The sequence below is a fragment of the Prionailurus bengalensis genome, chromosome B3 (genome assembly GCF_016509475.1).
Source record: "Prionailurus bengalensis isolate Pbe53 chromosome B3, Fcat_Pben_1.1_paternal_pri, whole genome shotgun sequence".
Taxonomy (NCBI): Eukaryota; Metazoa; Chordata; class Mammalia; order Carnivora; family Felidae; genus Prionailurus; species Prionailurus bengalensis.
Genome location: NC_057355.1, coordinates 70,012,121 through 70,031,653, shown reverse-complemented (window position 1 = coordinate 70,031,653; position 19,533 = coordinate 70,012,121). Strand labels below are relative to the sequence as shown.

The following is a 19,533-nucleotide window of genomic DNA, read 5'->3' as shown; positions in this document are numbered from 1 at the left end:
CAGGCAGGTTCCATGCTCAGCACAGAACCCAATGCAGGGCTTGATCTCACAACCTGAGATCGTCACCTGGGCTGAAATCAAGAGTCAGATGCTTAACCATTTGAGGCACCCAGGCACCCCTCTTTTAAAAGTTTATTGAGGTATAATTGATGTAAAATACACTGCACATATTTAAAGTGTACATTTTGGTGAGTTTTGACATCTGTATATACCTCTGAAACAGTTATCATAACCAAGATAATAAACATTTCCGTTGCCTCCAAAAATTTCCTTGTATCCTTTTGTAAGCCACTTACCTAATTCTGTGCCCGGTCCCCAGGCAACCACTGATCTGCTTTCTGTCACTGTACATTAGTTTGCATTTCCTAGAATGTTCTATGAATGGAATCATACAGTATGTACTCTCTTTTGACTTTTACGTAACAGTTACTTTTACAATTCATCCACCTAGTCAATATCCTTCAAGTCCAAGTAACATTAAGATCTTCCTTATTTCTCAGAGCTTAACGTTAGGGCAGTAGTTGAAAATGATAGAACCCACAGATGTTTGGACTTAACAGAGTCTTTTTAAAAATTTTGACCTATTTGTCAGGATTTGAACGTTTTTAGTATTAGTCTGTAAACAGACCTTCCTTTTCAGAGTGGGTTCTGGGAAGGTGAAATCTCGCTATCCCTCTGTTCCTGATTCCAGCCTGTGTCTGCCTTATTTGAGCCAAATGGCCCCTGGATCCAATGAACAGTTAGGTGCAAGTGAGGCCTGGGCTTTGTGGGAGCTCTGTCAGGGAGGGGTGGCAAAGGACTTGTTCCTCAAGGGCTGGTCAAGAGCCTTGGGGTGAGGATAACAATGGCAGCTCCAAGAAAGAGCTTGGTTTGGTAGAGACCCGTGGACTCCTGGAGGCGAGAAGAAAGGGACAGAACCAGGGGACTGATATCTCTCTGTCTCTGAGACTGGGAGATGTAAGGATACCGGAGAGCTGGGAGGCTTCCTCCTGGGCCTCCGCAAGGCTGTCATCTTGCCCGCTGGACTGTCCCCTACGGGCATAGAGCCTGCTTTGTCTGTCCATTCTCTTGAGACTGCTACCACTTACTTGTGGTCCTCCAACAATGAAACCTAAGCTCTTCTGAGATCATAAAGGAAAAGAACCCATGTAGGGAAGCCAGGCAACCAGAAAGAGAAAAATCACTTAGAATAAACAATGTGGTAGACTAGCTAAAGAGAAATGCTGGGGGAGACAGTAACTTGAATATGAAAATAATAGTATTTAAGGAAGTTCAAGTGAAATACAAAAAAAGACTTCACAGAGCAAAATATGTGATTTCGCAGCTAAATACTTATTATCATCTGACTCTCAATCCATGCACAGATACTTTTTTATCTACTATCTTCACTAAAATGTAAGCATTGTAAGCGCAGGAACTTTTTCTCTTGCATACGTTGCTAATCTGTTGTCAACACCCAATGCCTAGAACACTGTCTTGCACATAGTAAGCACACAGTGCATAATCACTGAATAAAGGAGTAAGTGAATATGATCATTTATTGGCCTGGAAGATCAAATGGAAGAAATATTTCATAGCACAAAAATACAAAGATTGAAAAAAAAGATAAGAAATTTGGAGGGTAGATTCAGAGCACCTAATGTGGTTTATATTAGTTTGAGAATAAGGAACGAATGGAGGAGAAGCACTAATTAAACAAATAGAAAAAAACTTCCTGAGTTAAAGACTTTAACATGCAGAAAGTAGTTCCAGGGAAGACGAGTGATAAAAAACATACTTAGGGTTATCCTGATAAATTTTTTGATATCTATGGATTCATCTTAGAGGCTTCCAGATAAAAAGGATGGTATACCTATGAATTGTCAGACTGGCATCATAATTCTAATCCACAGAACTGGAAATTAGGAGACAGTGGAAGAGTATCCACAGATCACCAAGAAAAAAAGACTGTTAATCCCCAACCCCTATTTCCAGTGAAGATATACCCACTATAAGGGGGAAATGAGTTACATAGTATGAGAAAATTTAGAGAATATGTTACCACTTTAACCCCTCTGAGAATATTTAAGAAAGGTTTTTAACCAAATAAATGAGCCGGAACAGAGATCACAGGGTGAAAGGAATAGAAATAGTATAATGACAGACTCTCCTGGGAATGTGTTGTGTAAATGCTAACCAAAAGGGACATGCTTCAGGGAACAATAATTGCAATGTAGAAGTACTAAATGAGTCAAAGCAAAACCTCAAAATTGTGTGTGTGTGGGGGGGGGCGGGGGTAAAGGGGCAAAAGCTTTCCAAAGGGAGATGAGGAGAGGAACAAATACCAGTAGACACATGTAAAGCTGTTCAACATCATTAGTCATTGGGAAATGCATGTCAAAACCACAGTGAGATACCACTGCACATCCACAAGGATGGCTCTAATAAGAAGGTGGACAATAACAGGTGTTGACAAAGATGTGAAAAAATTGAAGCGTTCATATACTTATGGTGGGAACATAAAATGGTATAACCATTTTGGAAAAGAGATTGCCAGTTCCACAAAAAGAAATAGTTACCATAGTATGGCCCAGTGATTCTACTCCTAAATATATACCCCCAAAGAAATGAGAGTATGTATCTACCCAGAAACTTGTATGGGAATGTTCATAGCAGCATTATTCACAATAGCCAAAAAGAGAGAAATAACCCAAATGTTCACTAATTAATAGATAAATAAATAAAATGTGGTATATCCACATAATGGAATATTATTTGGCAATAAAAATCAGGTTAAGTACTGATACATCCCATAGTATGGGTGAACCTTGAAAACGTTATGCAAAGTGAAAGAAGCCAGTCACAAAAGACCACATTTTACATATTCCATTTATATGAGATGTCCAGAATAGGCAAATTTAGGAAACAGAAAGTAGTAGCTACCAAAGTGGTAGCTGTGGACTGAATAATGTGGGGGAATGAAGTGGAGATTACTCATGGGTATGGGGACCAAAATATGCAATTAGATTGTGATGATACTTGCACAACAGTGTGAACATATTAACATTGAATTGAACACTTAATGTGTGAATTTCATGGCATGTAAATCATATCTCAATACTTTTTTTTTTTTAATGTTTTTAAATGTTTATTTTTGAGAGAGGAAGCAAGAGCATGAGCGGGGAGGAGCAGAGAGCAAGGGGTACACAGAATCTGAAGCAGGCTCCAGGCTCCTCACTGTCAGCACAGAGCCGGATGCAGGGCTCAACCCACAAACCGTGAGATCATGACCTGAGCTGAAGTCGACACTTAACCAACTGAGCCACCCAGCCCCCCCACTCAATAAAACTTTTTAAATAAAAGGACGAAGTACCAATATGTGCAAAACTTGCAGGAATCTCCAAGGCCTTGTGCTGAATGAAAGAAGCCAGTCTCAAAAGGTTATATACTATAAGATTACATTTATGTACTTTTTTAATTATGGAAGATCATGACACATTTATTAATCAAAACATGTTTGTGTGCATGTGTTTATTCACATACATACTATGAAAACAATATTTCTTAAAATTTCAATATACGACATTTACAGCAGTTGTTTCCATTTTAACTTCTCTTTATGTTTGAAAATTTAGAAAATGTTAAATTTAGCTTGCATTAAGCAGTTAGCCTTTGTGACATGAAATCAGTACAGGGTCTTAAAATACCAGAAACGTTTACTGTATCCTCTTAGTCCACATAACACGAATTTTTAGCTCCTTAGTTCTTAGCTCTTTAGCTCCTTAGAATTTGAGGGTTTGTGTCAATTTCCTACCCTCCTTGTTAAAGAGGTAGTCTATATGGATAGGCTTGGTCTTCGAATACCATCTATTAAAATGAAGGAAACATGAAATATGTTTTTCTAGAGTGAAATAATTTGGGTCACCCACTATGCCAAAGAAGGATATAAGGTATCAAGAGTCTTGAATGTTCGCAACAATCCCCAAATCCTAAGTAAGAATTATTTCTTGCTGAGATTTTTCTGTTTTATTAACTGTGTAAGTTCTGCCCTCTTTGTGGATTTGGCTCGGGAAATCATCTTTCTATGATACTGTGGGCTTTTACTAAATCTGCTTTCTGCTATTATGCTTGCTGTCTCCCAAATTTTACTGGGTGTTAAAATCACAACTCTCTTCTTCATAGATGAGTTCTTCAACTTGTGGTGGGTTTACTCCTATAAATATATTTCCTCAAAGGTCTCTATTAATCTAATGCTTATGCTTAGCATACACATCAGAATTTGAAGGATGTTGCTGATGAGCATCCAGCACTGGTGGCAGATGTGCCTGTCTAACCTAGTGTCTCCTGCCACATCTTCTGCCTCTTAGAGCCCATTGCCCCCCAGTGCCATCAGTTTCTCCGCTGCCAACATGCGGCTGTCCCTGTCCCTGCACCACAGCAGGCCCCTGCTCCAAGAGTTGGGCTTGCATGGCCTCAAGTCAGGATGAGACTTGACTGGGCCTGGTTCTTGGTCTCCTCCAGCCTCAGCTACTTGCCTGCAGGCTGCTGTGGTCTTGCCACCTCTCTTTAAACCAAGTCTGATGGGTCAGAGGGAGGATTGCTAAGTGAATTATCATACATTTTTTCAGGGCTTGGGTATAGTGTTCTCTGCTCCCATTGACTCTGCATTTTTACTACTTCCCATCTTCCTTCCCTTTCTTTCCCTAGTGTCTAGATTGGTTGGGGAAGACTGCATTACAGCATTACAGCCATAGTTCTTTCAACGATTTTTTTTTCTCTGTTTCCTTCTTTGGTTGCACTTTGTCATGTTCACTGTTATTTCCAGGACGATCTCAGTTCCTCTCTCTTTACATTGACTTTTAGGAAAACATATCCTTTATCTTCAACTCTGTGTTTTTATGATGATTTGAAAATTTTTACTTCCATCATTAACTTTTACTGAAACTAGTCCTGAATTTCTATCTCTAGATATTTTTCTTTGAAATCAGCTCATCATCAATTAACATACATTGAGTATTTTATAGCATGTACCAAGCTCTGTGTTACAAAAAGCGATAATCGTCACAGCAACATCAAAACAAAGTTCTTGCCCTCAAAGCACTTAAAATGAGGTAGATAGGACCCTGCCCCTGCCCATCCCCCACCCCTCCCAGTGCTCAACCCTCAACCCTGGATTGACTCACTGGGCCTCCTCTCATTCTCTTTTCCTTAAAAACATTTTTTTTTTTTCATTGAGTTTTTACTCTCAGTCTTGGCAGCTGTGTTGCTGGGGTGGGGACACGGGGATGGTTATCTCACAGCTATGAAAATTGGTGCCACCATAGGGGCGACTGGGTGGCTCAGTCGGTTAAGCATCTGACTTCGACTCAGGTCATGATCTCACAGTTTTTGGGTTTGAGCCCCTCATCAGGCTCTGTGCTGACAGCTCAGAGCCTGCAACTGCTTCAGATTCTGTGTCTCCTCTCTCTCTGCCCCTACCCCGCTCATGCTCTGTCTCTCTGTCTCTCAAATAAATGTTAAAAAAAAAAAAAAAAAAGAAAATTGGTGCCACCAAACATTACCATTTCCAACTTCAACCGTACTGTTAACACTATTCAGAAATTCTTCTAAGTAATCCTAGTTAGCCTCCTTTCTCTCAAGTTCTTTCTCAAGAAAGAAATATTTGGGAGATGCGGGGCTCAAATTGACGGACCGCAAGATCATGACCTGAGCTGAACTTGGACACTTTTAACCAACTGAGCCACCCAGACGCCCCTAGAACATTCCAACTTAACAGCCTCCTTAAGACTGAGTTCAAACTTCACTTCTTCCTTAATGGCTTCTCCATTACATTCTTCAGAGAATGTAATGTATTGTATACACTCTCATATCTCTTTGTACCTCTATTATATAGTGTTTTAATCGCCGTTATATAATTGTTTTGCCATATGTGTTATAAATCCTTAAGGGTAGCTACTATGTTCTGTTGTTGGTGTATCCCTGGTGCCTGTCATATAGTCTTGACACTTACAAGTGCTTAGTAAATATTCTTTGAATTAATAGTTGGTTAATGAAAAGATCATACGAGACAGTATATGTGCAACAGTTCAGAAGAGAGTTAAACCTGATAGAAAATTAAACCTCAGGGTAGGCCTACGCCAAGAAGCTCTTGAGTTGGCCCTTTGAAGGATGTAGAAGTCAGGTAAGTAGAAAAGAAAGAAAAGGAAATTTTCAATGGAAATTGGTTTAATCAGAGATGTGTATTTCTAGAATCAGGGCTCACAAAGCATTCCAGAGTGTGGAGCAGAGGGTTCATGACTAAGAACAGCAAATGATAAAGTTAGAGAGAAGTAAGACAGTATTAGATTATAAACAGACCTGAAAGCTAGGGTGAGGTTTTTGGAGCTCATCCTGTAAGCCAAGGAATCCAAACAAGTAAACCAGTGTCTATGTATTGGTATTTAAACCAGTAGCTTCTGCCATTGCCACCCTCATGCCTGGGCTGAGAATTCACAGTAGGAATGGAGGCAGAACCTCCAAAGGCGCCCCTTTCCTTTTCTTGGAGGGACTTGAACCAGTACCGCTCACATTATGTCTCAATATAAATAAGTGAGAATGATCATTTCTTAACAGAATGGTTGGGGACACCTGGCACAGTCATTAGGAGAACTTTGAAAGTGTTTTGGTTTTAAAGCAATGAAGCAACCTGATAAAGGCAGAATTTTAGGATTATTAATATGAAGGAAAATGCAGGATTGTTTGAAGATGGGAGAATTGGTGGCAGGGGGAATAATTGATCATCTAAATAAGCTATTTCAATGGTCTGGACTGGAAAGGATGAGAATTTAAATGATGGCAGTGTAGTGGAAGAGATTGGTATAGAAGCCACAATTGACTGGATTTTTGGTTAATGAGGGAAGGGAAAGAATCAAAAGTTGGTAACACATATGCTGACCAGTTCTTCTTACCCACTTGTTTTTTTTTGGGGGGGGGTCAATGACAACAGCATTCTTCTTTCCTGTCAATTTACATGGATGTTATATATTCGGTACACTATATTTGTATGTATGGTATTATAGGCTAATATATTCTATATCATTATGTGTTCTGTTATACACTTAATATTATATAAAGGTATATTATTAGGTATAATAGTTCCTATTATATCTCTAGAACTTCTCCATTATCTATGTCCTACCTGCTAATCCCTCTGTCTAGAATGTCTCTCCTCCATTTCTCTCACCCTTTTGCTTTTTGATAAACTATCCATTCTTCAAGATTTAGCTCACGTATTTCCTTGACACCATCCCTGACTGCTTTATTTTGTTTTCTTTCCTTTTTGATTCCCACAGTATTTGTACCTACACTTGAACAATTATTTTTATTGTTTCATAATTACATAACTCCTCTCCAAACTTCTTGAGAAGAAAGGGTCATCACTCTTTTGGTATCTGTAGTGCCTAGCACAGTACCTAATATATGGTAGGCAAATTTCAGAGTATTGGTTGAATTAATAATAACAGCTATTCATTATTGCTATCCTTTTTTAAAAAAAAAAATTTAATGTTTATTTACTTTTGAGAGAGAAAGAGAGCGTGTGCACACAAGTGGAGGAGGCGCAGAGAGAGGGAGACACAGAATCTGAAGCAGGCTCCAGGCTCTGAGCTGTCAGCACATGGCCCAATGCAGAGCTTGAACCCATGAACTGTGAGATGATGACCTGAGCTGAAGTCAGATGCTTTGCCCACTGAGCCACCCAGGCGCCCCTCCTTATGCTATCCTAAAGACCATGTTAGAGGTGGTTGTTAGCACATGGATATATTACAGTGGTCTGATAACAATTACGCCTGCCTGTCTCTAATAATTTGGCATCCATTTCATTTTGCATATTGCATTTATTTCCTTGTCTAAAACACTGCTTTCATTTTGAGACTTCTGTGTAGAGAATTTCAGTTGTTTTCAATCTGCTTTAGACTCCCAAGACTTGCTAATATGACCCAACCCAAAGCAGACCATCCCAGACATGTGCCATATTTATTCTCCTCCTGTAATTTTGAGTTCTCCATGATTGTTTTTTAAAGTTTGTTTATTTATTTTGAGTGAGACAGAGACAGCATAAGTTGGGGGAGGTGCAGAGAGAGAATCTGCACTAGTAGTGCAGAGCCTGATGTGGGGCTCGAACCCACGAAACCACTAGATCATGACCTGAGCCACGATCAAGAGTCAGATGCTTAACCAACTGAGCCACCCAGGCACCACGAGTTCTCCATGATTTTTAAAGGTTTTAAAAGATCTACTTAAAGCTTCTACTTCCTCGATCTATGTTGCTCCTCTACTTCTTTGGAACCTTAACAGCACTAAAGGCTATACCACAGGTTATTGGCTTTACCTCCTTGGGCAAATCATTCCAGCTTTCTCTGAGCTAGTTTCTTCTGGAACATGGGAATAATTTTTCCTCAGAGGGTTGCTGTGATTTGGTGTGATGAGAGTAGAAAATGTTCCCTTAAATGGAGTCATTTAGAGATTGCCTTTATAATGTTTCCATTTTTATGTATCATCTTTGCATTTATTTAATGTTTTTTCTTAAATTGAGTGACTGATTTTCTAGTTTCCTTTACAAAAGGAACTTTATCATTAAATGAAATACCAGAGTGTTTGCCACTCTATAAATAGAGAATAAACTAAAAATAGGTATAATATAAATGGCAGTAATCTTGCTAGATACTGTTGCCAAGCAGAGGCTCTCAGCCTGTCAAAAAAAGAGATCAAGGAGAGAGTTTCATCTTACTGGGATAAGTTATGTTTTTTAATGATCACTGTGCCACACATTAGATACCTATTTTTCTGATTTGTAATTATTGCATAAATACCTTGTTATAATTTCTTTTACCTTATTTTATTCCTAATATATTTTCCTGGATAATGAAGTGTTGACTATATTATTAATACTCATTCTTGTACCTACATTTTATGGCCAGTATCATGTAATAGAAAAATCAGAATCCAGGTTCAAGCCAGTCTTTGAAATGTATACTCAGTATATACCTTGGCCAAACCATTGAGCCCAACTTAGCTTTTGCTTATTTGTTAGTTTCACAGAATCATCATGGGAATCCAATGAAATATGGGAAGACATTTTAAAAGCTGTTAGATGTTACTAAATGTGAAGTACTACTACCATTCTTTCTTTAGTTTCTTATTTTGAACTTGACCCTTCAACTAGATTGTGAGTTGTGAGCTGCTTCATGTCAGGAAATACCGTACACTCATTCTTTTATTCCTCACAGTATCCAAACACAGTTTTAGGTGTATTTAAAACTTACTGAGTTACATTATTTATTCGAATAGGAGTCATATTAGTAAACTTGTACTGGGAATGTAACACAGACGCTCATGGACAATTACTATTGTAATTATTTTATCAAAAAATTCCAAATCCTATGTTAATGCATATTTAGTCCAAACTATATATGTATTAAGTTTGAAATAAGACAAGTGACTCAAACTATTAGTATCACAATTTTAAGTCAGTGTGTAGATCAGTCCAAGGATTCACCTGTATTAACTTTTGCATTTTTCTAAGTACTGCTGTACTGCAAAATGTTTAAAGTTCTAAGAAATACCCCAGCTACCTAAATTCTAATTTAATCACAGTTATTTCTCTTAAGGGTCATTCCATGGCTCATCTCAATTTCCTTTTTTTGATTATTATTATTTTTTTTTTTACTTTAGAGAGAGAGTGCAAGTGTGGGAGAGGAACAGAGGGAGAGAGAGACAGAATCTCAAGCAGGCTCCATGCCCAGCATAGAGCTCAATGCAGGGCTCGATCCCACAACCCTGGGATCATGACCTGAGCCAAAATCACGAGTCGGACACTCAACCAACTGAGCCACCCAGGAGTCCCATCATCTCAATTTTCTTAATAGTTACCATTTAATGAGCGTCTACAGTCTGTAGTCCTCACGGTAATTTTCTGTAGTGTAGTATTCCTGTTGCATAGATAGTAAATTACAGCTAAGGAATATTAAATCATTTTGGCAATTACATGAATAGCGTATACAGAGCTAGGATTGTACCTGAGCTTTATCTGCTTCCAGATCCTATGTTCTCTTTTCACTGTGCCTTATTATTTGCTCCAGAATAGCTGCACAGCTGTCACAGTATGCCTCCTCTGACCCACTCCACTCAAGATCGCTCTTCTCCCAGTCTCCCACAACTCAGGAAACGGCATCTCTTTTCGTCTCCTTGCTCTTAGAAAAATCTTCGACTCCTTTCTCCCCTCTGCCCCCAGTCCCAACCATCTCCAGTCCATCAGTATGTTAACCTTGTGAACCCTTCCTTTAAAACATACCCAGCCTCTGACCACTTCTCAGCAGCTCTGATAATTCTGACCTGATCCAGGCTACCATTATCTTTCTTGGACCATTGCAAAAGCCTTCTATTTCCTCTTCCTCCCTTGCCTCCTGCAATCTGTTCTCCAGACAACAGCTAGAGTGATTGTGTTAAAGCATAAATCAAAACCTCCCAATGGTTTCCTAGCTCACACAAAGTAAAACCCAAAGTCCTTAATGTGTCCTACAAGGCCCCATGTGATGTATGCCTCCTTCTCCACCACACACGTCCATCTCTTATCCCGTGTCCTATCACTTTTACCCTGCCACCTTGCTGTTCATTGAACATGCTAACATCACCTGCTTCAGGGTTTTTGCACTATTTCCTCTGCCTGGAGTGTTCTTCCATATGTGTATGCCTAGATGCCTCACTTCAAGTTGCTGGCCAAATGTGAATTTTTTATTTTTTTTTTTAATGTTTATTTGAGAGAAAGTGTGCACATGAGCGAGCACGAGTAAGGGCGGGGGGTGGGGAGAGAATCCCAAGCCAACTTGACACTGTCAGTGCAGAGTCCACCACCAGAGGACTCAGCCTCATGAACTATGAGACCATGACCTGAGTCAAAATCAAGAGATGGATCCTCAACCAACTGAGCCACCCAGGCGCCCCCTGAAATACCTTTTTAATTTTCTTTTTTTTTTTTTTTAAGTGTATTTATTTTGAGAGAGAAAGCAAGTGGGTGGGGCAGAGAGAGAGAATCCCAAGCAGACCCTGCACTGTCAGCACAGAGCCCCACACAGGGCTCAAACTCATGAGCCATGAGATCATGATCTGAGCCAAAGTCAGACACTTAACCGACTGAGCCACCCAGGTGCCCCATGAAATACTTTTTAGACTCAGTATCTAAACTAGTACACAAACCATCCCCCCTGCTGATCCTTTGCATTCTCTTACTCTGCTTTTTTGGTTTGTTTTATAACTCCTCACTCTTGACATGTATGTTGCTCTTTGATCATGTAAGCTCTTGATGGCAGGGATTTTGCTACTGCATTTCTAGTAATTAGAATAATGTTTCATATGTAGAAGGTGCTCAAAAAATTTTATTGAGTAAAAGATGAACTGTAGATTTAGAGTAACATGGACATTGTCTCTAAAGACTAAAGAGTTCTTCTGGAAGATAACATCACTCTCTCACCATGGATTTCACCATCTTGAGTACAGTCATTACCATATCTTCCTAAGATTTCTGCAGTAGACTCCCAGTTACTTCCCCCATTTTTGCTCTTGTTCCTTCCACAATCCATTCTTCAACCAGCAGCCTGCATCTTTTAATTTAACCAGACTTGTCTTGCTGCTATTTAAAACCTTCCCAATGGGGCGCCTGGGTGGCTCAGTCGGTTAAGCGTCCGACTTCGGCTCAGGTCACGATCTCAAAGTCCGTGAGTTCAAGCCCCGCATCGGGCTCTGTGCTGACAGCTCAGAGCCTGGAGCCTGTTTCAGATTCTGTGTCTCCCTCTCTCTCTCACCCTCCCCTGCTCATGCTCTGTCTCTCTCTGTCTCAAAAATAAATAAAACGTTAAAAAAAAATTTTAAAAACCCTGTCTTACTAAAAAATAATAATAATAATAAAATAAATAAATAAATAAAACCTTCCCATTGTTTCACCTCACTTTAGAGTAAAATTTACACTCTTTACCACGGTCTGCGATACTCTGGCATGTATCTGCTACCTAGTTTGAAGACTTTTTTTTTTTTTTTAAACCACTTTCTTACTCATTGTGCTTTAGCTACATTAATGTTTCGCAAACATGCCAAGCTTATTCTCATCTTTGGGCGTTTGCATGGCTGCTTCTCTGCCCTGGTCAGTCTTCTTCAAGATCCTCACATGTCTGTCTCCTTTACATGTAGATCTCATCGTAAAGGTTAACTCCTCAGAAAGTGAGGCCTCAGGCCATTACTGTCCAGCCGATCCAAAATAGCCTCTCTATTCACTTTTGTTTTATTTATTTATTTTTATTTTAGAGAGAGAATACACAAGCAGGGAAGAAAGAGAGAGAGAGTGAATGAATGAATCCTAAGGAGGCTCCATGCTCAGCACAGAGCCCAATGCAGGGCTCGATTCCATAACCCTGGGATCATGATCTGAGCCAAAATCAAGAGTTGGATGCTCAACCAACTGAGCCACCCAGGTGGTCCTCTATTTACTTTTTGGCTTTTGATAAATGTTATAAAGAAAATAATCTTTATTATTTTCTTTTGTTCTTTATCTTCTCATGTCTGCATGAGAACAGAAAATTTGTCTTTCTTATTTACTGCTTAATCTTCAGCACATAGAACCATGCCTAGGACTTAATTAGTCATATACTTGAAATCAGTGAATGAAGATTTGTAATGGTCATCTGGGCATTTCATAAAAATGCAGAATCTCAGGTTTTTCCCATAAGATCAAGTTATTAGGGTTACTTATGTGACCCAATTTAGCAAATAACTCCAGTTTAGCAAATAACTCCAGATGATTCTTTGGACTGGGCAAATTTGGAGGATACTGCTTTAACAGAACTATTGCTAAGTGAATGAATGAATAAATGAGAATGATAATTCAGGGAGTTATCTTTTAACCTTAGTATATTGATATGAATGGGTTGAATGTTTCCCAAAGTGTATACAATAGAAAACTAATTACATAAGATGTTTGATGAAAAATGAGTTTTGGTTTTCTGATGTATTTAAGAATGCCAAATATTCTTCTTTTGAAGATTAGGTAGGCAGTCATTAGCATATTGAAGCATCTGAGAAATTAAACATTATAGGAAGCTACTTGACTGTTACATATATTTGCCAAGTTATTTACCATCCCTGCCCCCAATCATTTTGTCACCAAATCTGTATTAATATACTAAGAAATATACACAGTACAAGAAGTACAGTCCTTGGTTCCCTGCTACCATAGCTTATTCTCTCCATGGCTAGCTGTCGACACAGTTCACTTGCATGACTGATAGTTTGGACAAAACTGTAAGTCCTAGCAGAAATTATCTATTTTGGCAGAACTACATTCTAAATATCTTCTTAAAATTATGTTCTTATTATAATAAAAATTCAGGTAAGGATCTTTTGACTGTTGGATAGACTAGAAACATAAAGAACTAATGATTCATTAACTTTTGTATGCATTACTTTACATTTCCACCTTACAGCTAAATTATTTCACCAAGATTACTTTATGTTTTTCACCCATCTATTTATTTAAGCCCAGTTAATCACATGTAAATATTTCTATGTCACTCTGGTCTCATTGCAGTAAGTTCAAAATGTATATAAGGAGGATATGCTTCTTCAGATTTTACCTTATTTCAACTTGTTTTCATCCTTGGGTTCCCCACCACAATAAGTAACCATATAGACAAGCAGAATCTAAGTGTGAAATGTTAGAGTAAGTGTTCCGTTTTTAATCAGCTTTGCCTAACTGAGTCAAAATGGTTTTTCTTGGTGCTAAGAAACTTTGGTTTTTTGAAAGGTGGAGTCCAGAAAATTAAAGAATGTGTTAAGGCTGGTGCTTTCAGATATTTTGTATCCTGAAATAGGTTTTTGAAGTGTGTCTAGATAATATAGACAGTAGCATAATAAGCTAATTGTCCTCATGTGTATTCACTTGGTCATGCCCACTTCTTTTTCTAAAATAATTAGGCCTAACAGTTCCCATTATTGATTGTGTTTTTTAATGAAATTACTAATTCTATCTTTAGTAAAGACTAAAGCCTACACTGAGTTTTAGATGCAAGATACAAGCTAGCTTTTATTTGCTTCAAATTCTCTACCAAGAATGGTAGATGAAGTGATTAAAGGCTATTGCTATGGGCAAACCAAGGGAGATAATTAGGCTCTTCAGAAAAACTATTTACAGAGGCAGTTTTGCAAGCGAGTACCACCCACAATCATTTTTCTCTCTATTCTTTAAGGCATATGGTAAGAAACTAAATAAAATCTCCACTCTTTACCATTTACCCAGGATAAAATATATTGAGCAAGTGCCCATTTGTAAAACTACTATATCATTACTGTTACAAGGAAATACTTTGAGGTCATTTTTCTGATTGCATTTACTTGTGAAAAGGTACATGTTTCTATTTCAACTGCCATTTTGACTGGTAGAGTATCATAGGCTTTTCAGTATAATGTGGTGTATAACCTTTTGAGTTATAACCTATGAATAGCTTAGTTTATGAAGGCCATCAAATGTAAAAATAGTTACATTATTGGCAAGTTGTTTCTATTGCAGGAAGTAATTCAGTTTTAAAATAAATGTCATTTTGAGTAACGTATAGGACAACTCCCATTCTTCGGCAAACTTAGGTGTGCCCTCACCAGACGTAGGCAGGAAAAATATTAAATGGGAGAGTTCAGACATAAGACAATAGAAGGATGCCTAGACATATCTCAGAGCAGTGTTACCAGATTGATTACACAATTTGGATTGCACACTCAGAAACACCCCTCAACTTAAACCCATTTACTAGTTCTGATTTTTACATGCATGGCTAGTTTCATTCTAGTAGGTTCATGAACCTGTTTACTCGTAGATTTGCCCTTGTTTCAAGTTTCACATGTATCAGTGAAGTATTTGCAGGTTCTTGGAGGTTAGTCTTCAAATTACCAAGTAAGTACCAAGTAAAGGTTGCCCTGCATTCCTTCAATTATAAAAAATTAAAAACAAAAATCTAAGTTGAATAAAGAACTAAACAAAACACTTATTTCTATTCATCTCAAATAGAAGAGGGTGTTCAAAGGAAGAGTCCTGGCTTCACTAGAAAGCGTACATACGGCATGTGTGCACAGCTCAGAAGGCAAGGAAGTAGATAGTATAGAAGGAGGTAATGTTTAAGAAGAAAATCATTTGTTTCCCCCATCTAAAATCATACCTATTCTGCCTGAGTTATCTGAGTTGTTCTTCTAGTCATAGATTCCCTGGCAATTCCAAATTACTTGTTTTAGGCTATTATGCTTCATTTTCGGACAAAAAAAGTTAGAATTACAGAGTATCAAGAAGCATGAACATAAGTTCCCAAAAGATCAAGACTGTCTCTGTGAGCTTTCTCTTTTGGCAATAGTGTGCCATGTCTTTGGCCACTTACTAATCAACCATTCATCTTCTTGACTATAAGTATTAAGAGGTTCTCACCTTCACTCCATCCTGGCATATATAAAAGGCATTCCCATTAATGACAGCATCTGGGAATCAGAATCTTTTTTTTTTTAATACTCTTTTGGGGCACCTGGGTGGCTCAGTCGGTTGGGCGTCCAACTTCAGCTCAGGTCATGATCTCACAGTTTGTGAGTTCGAGCCCCACATCAGGCTGTGTGCTGACTGCTCAGAACCTGGAGCATGCTTTGGATTCTGTATCTCCCTCTCTGACCCTCCCCGGCTCACACTGTCTTTTTCTCTGTGGAAAATAAATAAACACTGAAAAAAATAAATAAATTAAATAAATAGTTTTTGGTGATTTTGTTTTTTTATTATTTATTTTTTAATGTGTGTTTTTAGGGGGGAGAGAGAGAGAGAGAGAGAGAGAAAGAGAAAGCAGGGGACGGGCAGAGAGAGAGAGGGAGACAGAGGATCCAAGGCGGGCCTAGGCTCTGAGCTGTCAGCACAGAGCCCCCTGCAGGGCTTGAACCCATAAAACATGAGATCATCACCTGAGTTGAAGTCAGAGGCTTAATTGACTGAGCCAACCCAGGCACCCCTGGGAATCAGAATCTTGAGAAGGGTTGTTGGTATGGTTTTAAGGAGAGAAATAAATGATGCTGATAGCTCCTCTCCAACTTTTCCTTTGGAATCACTAGAATAGATCTAGATGATGACCATAGTTCTTCTGGTTCTAAAATTCTGTGATTCTTTCTCTGTTCTTCTTTCTTTGCTACCTATACACCTGCTTCTCTGTATTCACAGGGCCTAATTTATCAGTTATATGTGTGTGTGTTATGTGTGCATGTATCAAAGAGGGAGAAACAGGATCAATCTAATACACTAATGTACTATAGAACTGTTATTCCTGCTTTGTCTTATGTGCAAACCCATATTGTTTATGTATATGGGAAATAAGATGAGTTTAAATTTAAAAATTTGACAACCCACTTGATGGTATGTTGGGGAAAATATCTGAGAATATCTCTCTTTCAAAACCAAATTAAGGAAGAAAATCTAAAAATATATTTTAAAATTTTCATATAGCATTTGAAACTTCAGTTGTATCAATCAGGTTTCTTTCCTCCTCGATCAGAGTATGTGCTGTTCATCAGACCAGAATTTGTTAAGGATTCTGAGTGGTTCTTTCTGTCTGGGATGCTTAAAGTGTTATATTTAATTATGTGTAAAAAAACATTTATGAGCACCATTGAAAATACTATTTGAATTTTGTTTAAAACAGTAATTCTAAATCTTTTTTGTATCTGGGACCTTTTTGGCAGTCTGAAGTCTACAAATTCCTTTTCAGAGTAACCTTTTTTAATGTGTAAAGGATTATACACACATATAAATATATAGGTACAGCATTAAAAAGAACCCTGTTAGGGACCCCTGGGTGGTTCAGTTGGTTGAGCATCTGCCTCTTGATTTCGTCTCAGGTCATGATATCACAGTTCAGGAGTTTGAGCCCCACATTGGGCTCTGCACTGACAGTGCGGAGCCTGCTTGGGATTCTTTCTACCCCCCTCTCTCCCTGCCCTTCCCCCATTCACACATACATTCTCTCCCTTTCTCAAGAATAGATTTTTTTTTAAAGAACCCTAGGGGCGCCTGGGTGGCGCAGTCGGTTAAGCGTCCGACTTCAGCCAGGTCACGATCTCGCGGTCCATGAGTTCGAGCCCCGCGTCGGGCTCTGGGCTGATGGCTCAGAGCCTGGAGCCTGTTTCCGATTCTGTGTCTCCCTCTCTCTCTGCCCCTCCCCCGTTCATGCTCTGTCTCTCTCTGTCCCAAAAATAAATAAACGTTGAACAAAAAAAAAAAAATAAAAAAAAATAAAGAACCCTATTATATTGAAATACAATTATCAAAATATTAAATTCATGATCTAATATAAGTGCTTTTTTTTTTTTTTCAACGTTTTTATTTATTTTTGGGACAGAGAGAGACAGAGCATGAACGGGGGAGGGGCAGAGAGAGAGGGAGACACAGAATCGGAAACAGGCTCCAGGCTCTGAGCCATCAGCCCAGAGCCCGACGCGGGGCTCGAACTCATGGACCGCGAGATCGTGACCTGGTTGAAGTCGGACGCTTAACCGACTGCGCCACCCAGGCGCCCCTATAAGTGCTTTTTTATCAATGCATCGAAAAAGATCTAGAAGCCATTTAATAACTACCATAATTTCAAAGTAGTATTGCACCTAAATCATATTATGAGATACGTGCAACAATTATAATGTGATATGAAAATACCAGATATTTATCGTTAACAAAAATCACAGGTACTTTTATGTAGTTTGTTGCTGACATCATACTTGGAGAAAATACTAACTTTCCCCCCATAATTCACAGACACCCTCATCTAAAATTATTTCTGTTTCCCAGACACAGGGAAGCCAGATATAATCCTCATATCTCAAGACACTTAATCTTTGAGGAAACTGGAGCTCAAAGTCTTCCATATTTAGCCCTTAATGCTTTACAAGCCTTTAAAATAAGCAAGTGGTTAGTCGTTAAATGGTGATTGTCAATACCTCTTGCATTAGGAACTTGGCTTATTGCCACTAGTTTTATTATAGATTACTGAAGAAACATATTTCTAAAAGCCTGTTTAGTTATTTTATCATGAAGTCGAATCAGGACATATCTAGTAATGAGTGCTTTACTTATGTCTTGACTTTGAGCTGCTATGGCCATTATGTTCCTTTGTCATTAAAGAGAAAATGTAGCCCATGTCGTAAGCCCCGAATCATCCTTCTACTTTACGGAACTATTTTTGCTTGGTCAAATTTCTGTGATTGTTTTGTTAGTTTACTTTTTTCTGGTTATTTCTTTTTAAATGGAATTATACAATATTTGTCCTTCTGCTTTTAGCTCATTTCCCTTAGCATATTTTCAAGGTTTGTCCATGTTGTAGCACGTATCCGAATTTCGTTTCCTCTTTATGGCTGAATAATATCCCATTGTATGATATACCACATTTTTGTTTATCCATTTATCTGTTGAAGGACACTGGGTTGTTTCCACTTTGACTAATGTAAACAATGCTCCTATACACGTTGTCATATAAATATCTGTTTGAGTCCCTGTTTTAAGTTCTTTTGAGTATATGCCTAAGAGTGGAATTGCTGGGTCTCATGGTAATTCTGTTAGTTAACTTTTCAAAGAAGCTGTGTGATTATTTTTTAAAATAGTTTATTCTGTTTTTATTATCCATTCATTAATGTATTTTGATCACTAAAAAACTTTTGGTTTTTGGTTTTTGGGGTTTTTTTTGCTTATATCCTTGGTTGACTTTTGTTGCTGATTTTTAAGAAATTATTTGTTTTGGTCATTCATTTTTTTCTTTTCTTTTCAATTGTTTGTTTTTCAGACCCGAGTCAGAACTCCATCACAGGGGAACACAGCCAGCTGTTAGGTATAGTATTACTATGGGATTGACTTTCTCTACAGTCACCCTTTTCCTGCTTATACTAACAGACATTACTCCCACTTCTAATTCTATTTTCTATCCCCTCTTCTGCTTTTCACTTCTCAACATTTTTTCCTGGTATTTCTGGTCCTAACTTGTTAAGTTTTTGGAAACTACTTGTACAATTGATTGTTGAGCCTCAATGTAGTCACATATAAAAATAATTTACATGGTTCTGTGTTTAAAAAAAAAAAATCTGTAGGGGCACCTGGGTGGCTCAGTCAGTTAAGCGTCTGACTTCGTCTCAGGTCATGATCTCACAGTTTGAGTTCAAGCCCCACATCAGGCTCTGGAGCCTGGAGCCTGCTTCGGATTCTGTGTCTCCTTCTCTCTCTACCCTCCTCCACTCACACTCTGTCTCTTTCTCTCAAAAATAAACATTAAAAACAAAAATTTTTTTTTTAGTCTGTAAAAATTAGATCTTTTTTCCAAGATAATTTTGTCAAGAAGATAACTATAATATTCTATAAGCTTGGGCTTTGCAGCTACTTTGCCCTTTTTATTATTTTTCTTGGTCTTTAATCGCCCTCATTTTAATTGCTGAAAGTACTTCATAAACAGCATGACCTTAAGCTGTAGAAGTTGATGTTCC

At 38.3% G+C, this 19,533-nt stretch overlaps 1 protein-coding gene across 4 annotated transcripts in view; it reads left to right on the top strand.

Annotated features, from left to right (window-relative positions):
* SLC12A6 (solute carrier family 12 member 6) overlaps positions 1–19,533 on the top strand; it is a 90,805-nt gene that overhangs the window by 29,831 nt on the left and 41,441 nt on the right. For 3 of the 4 annotated variants that reach the window (XR_006293331.1, XM_043555731.1, XM_043555733.1), the window contains exon 2: positions 18,843–18,887. The exons of the other annotated variant lie outside the window; for it this stretch is intronic. Coding sequence is in view for 2 of the 3 variants with exons in the window: in XM_043555731.1 (XP_043411666.1) it covers positions 18,843–18,887 (45 nt within the window). In the remaining variant the exon portion in view is untranslated. The remainder of the gene's footprint in view (positions 1–18,842; positions 18,888–19,533) is intronic. 4 annotated transcript variants of the gene reach the window in all.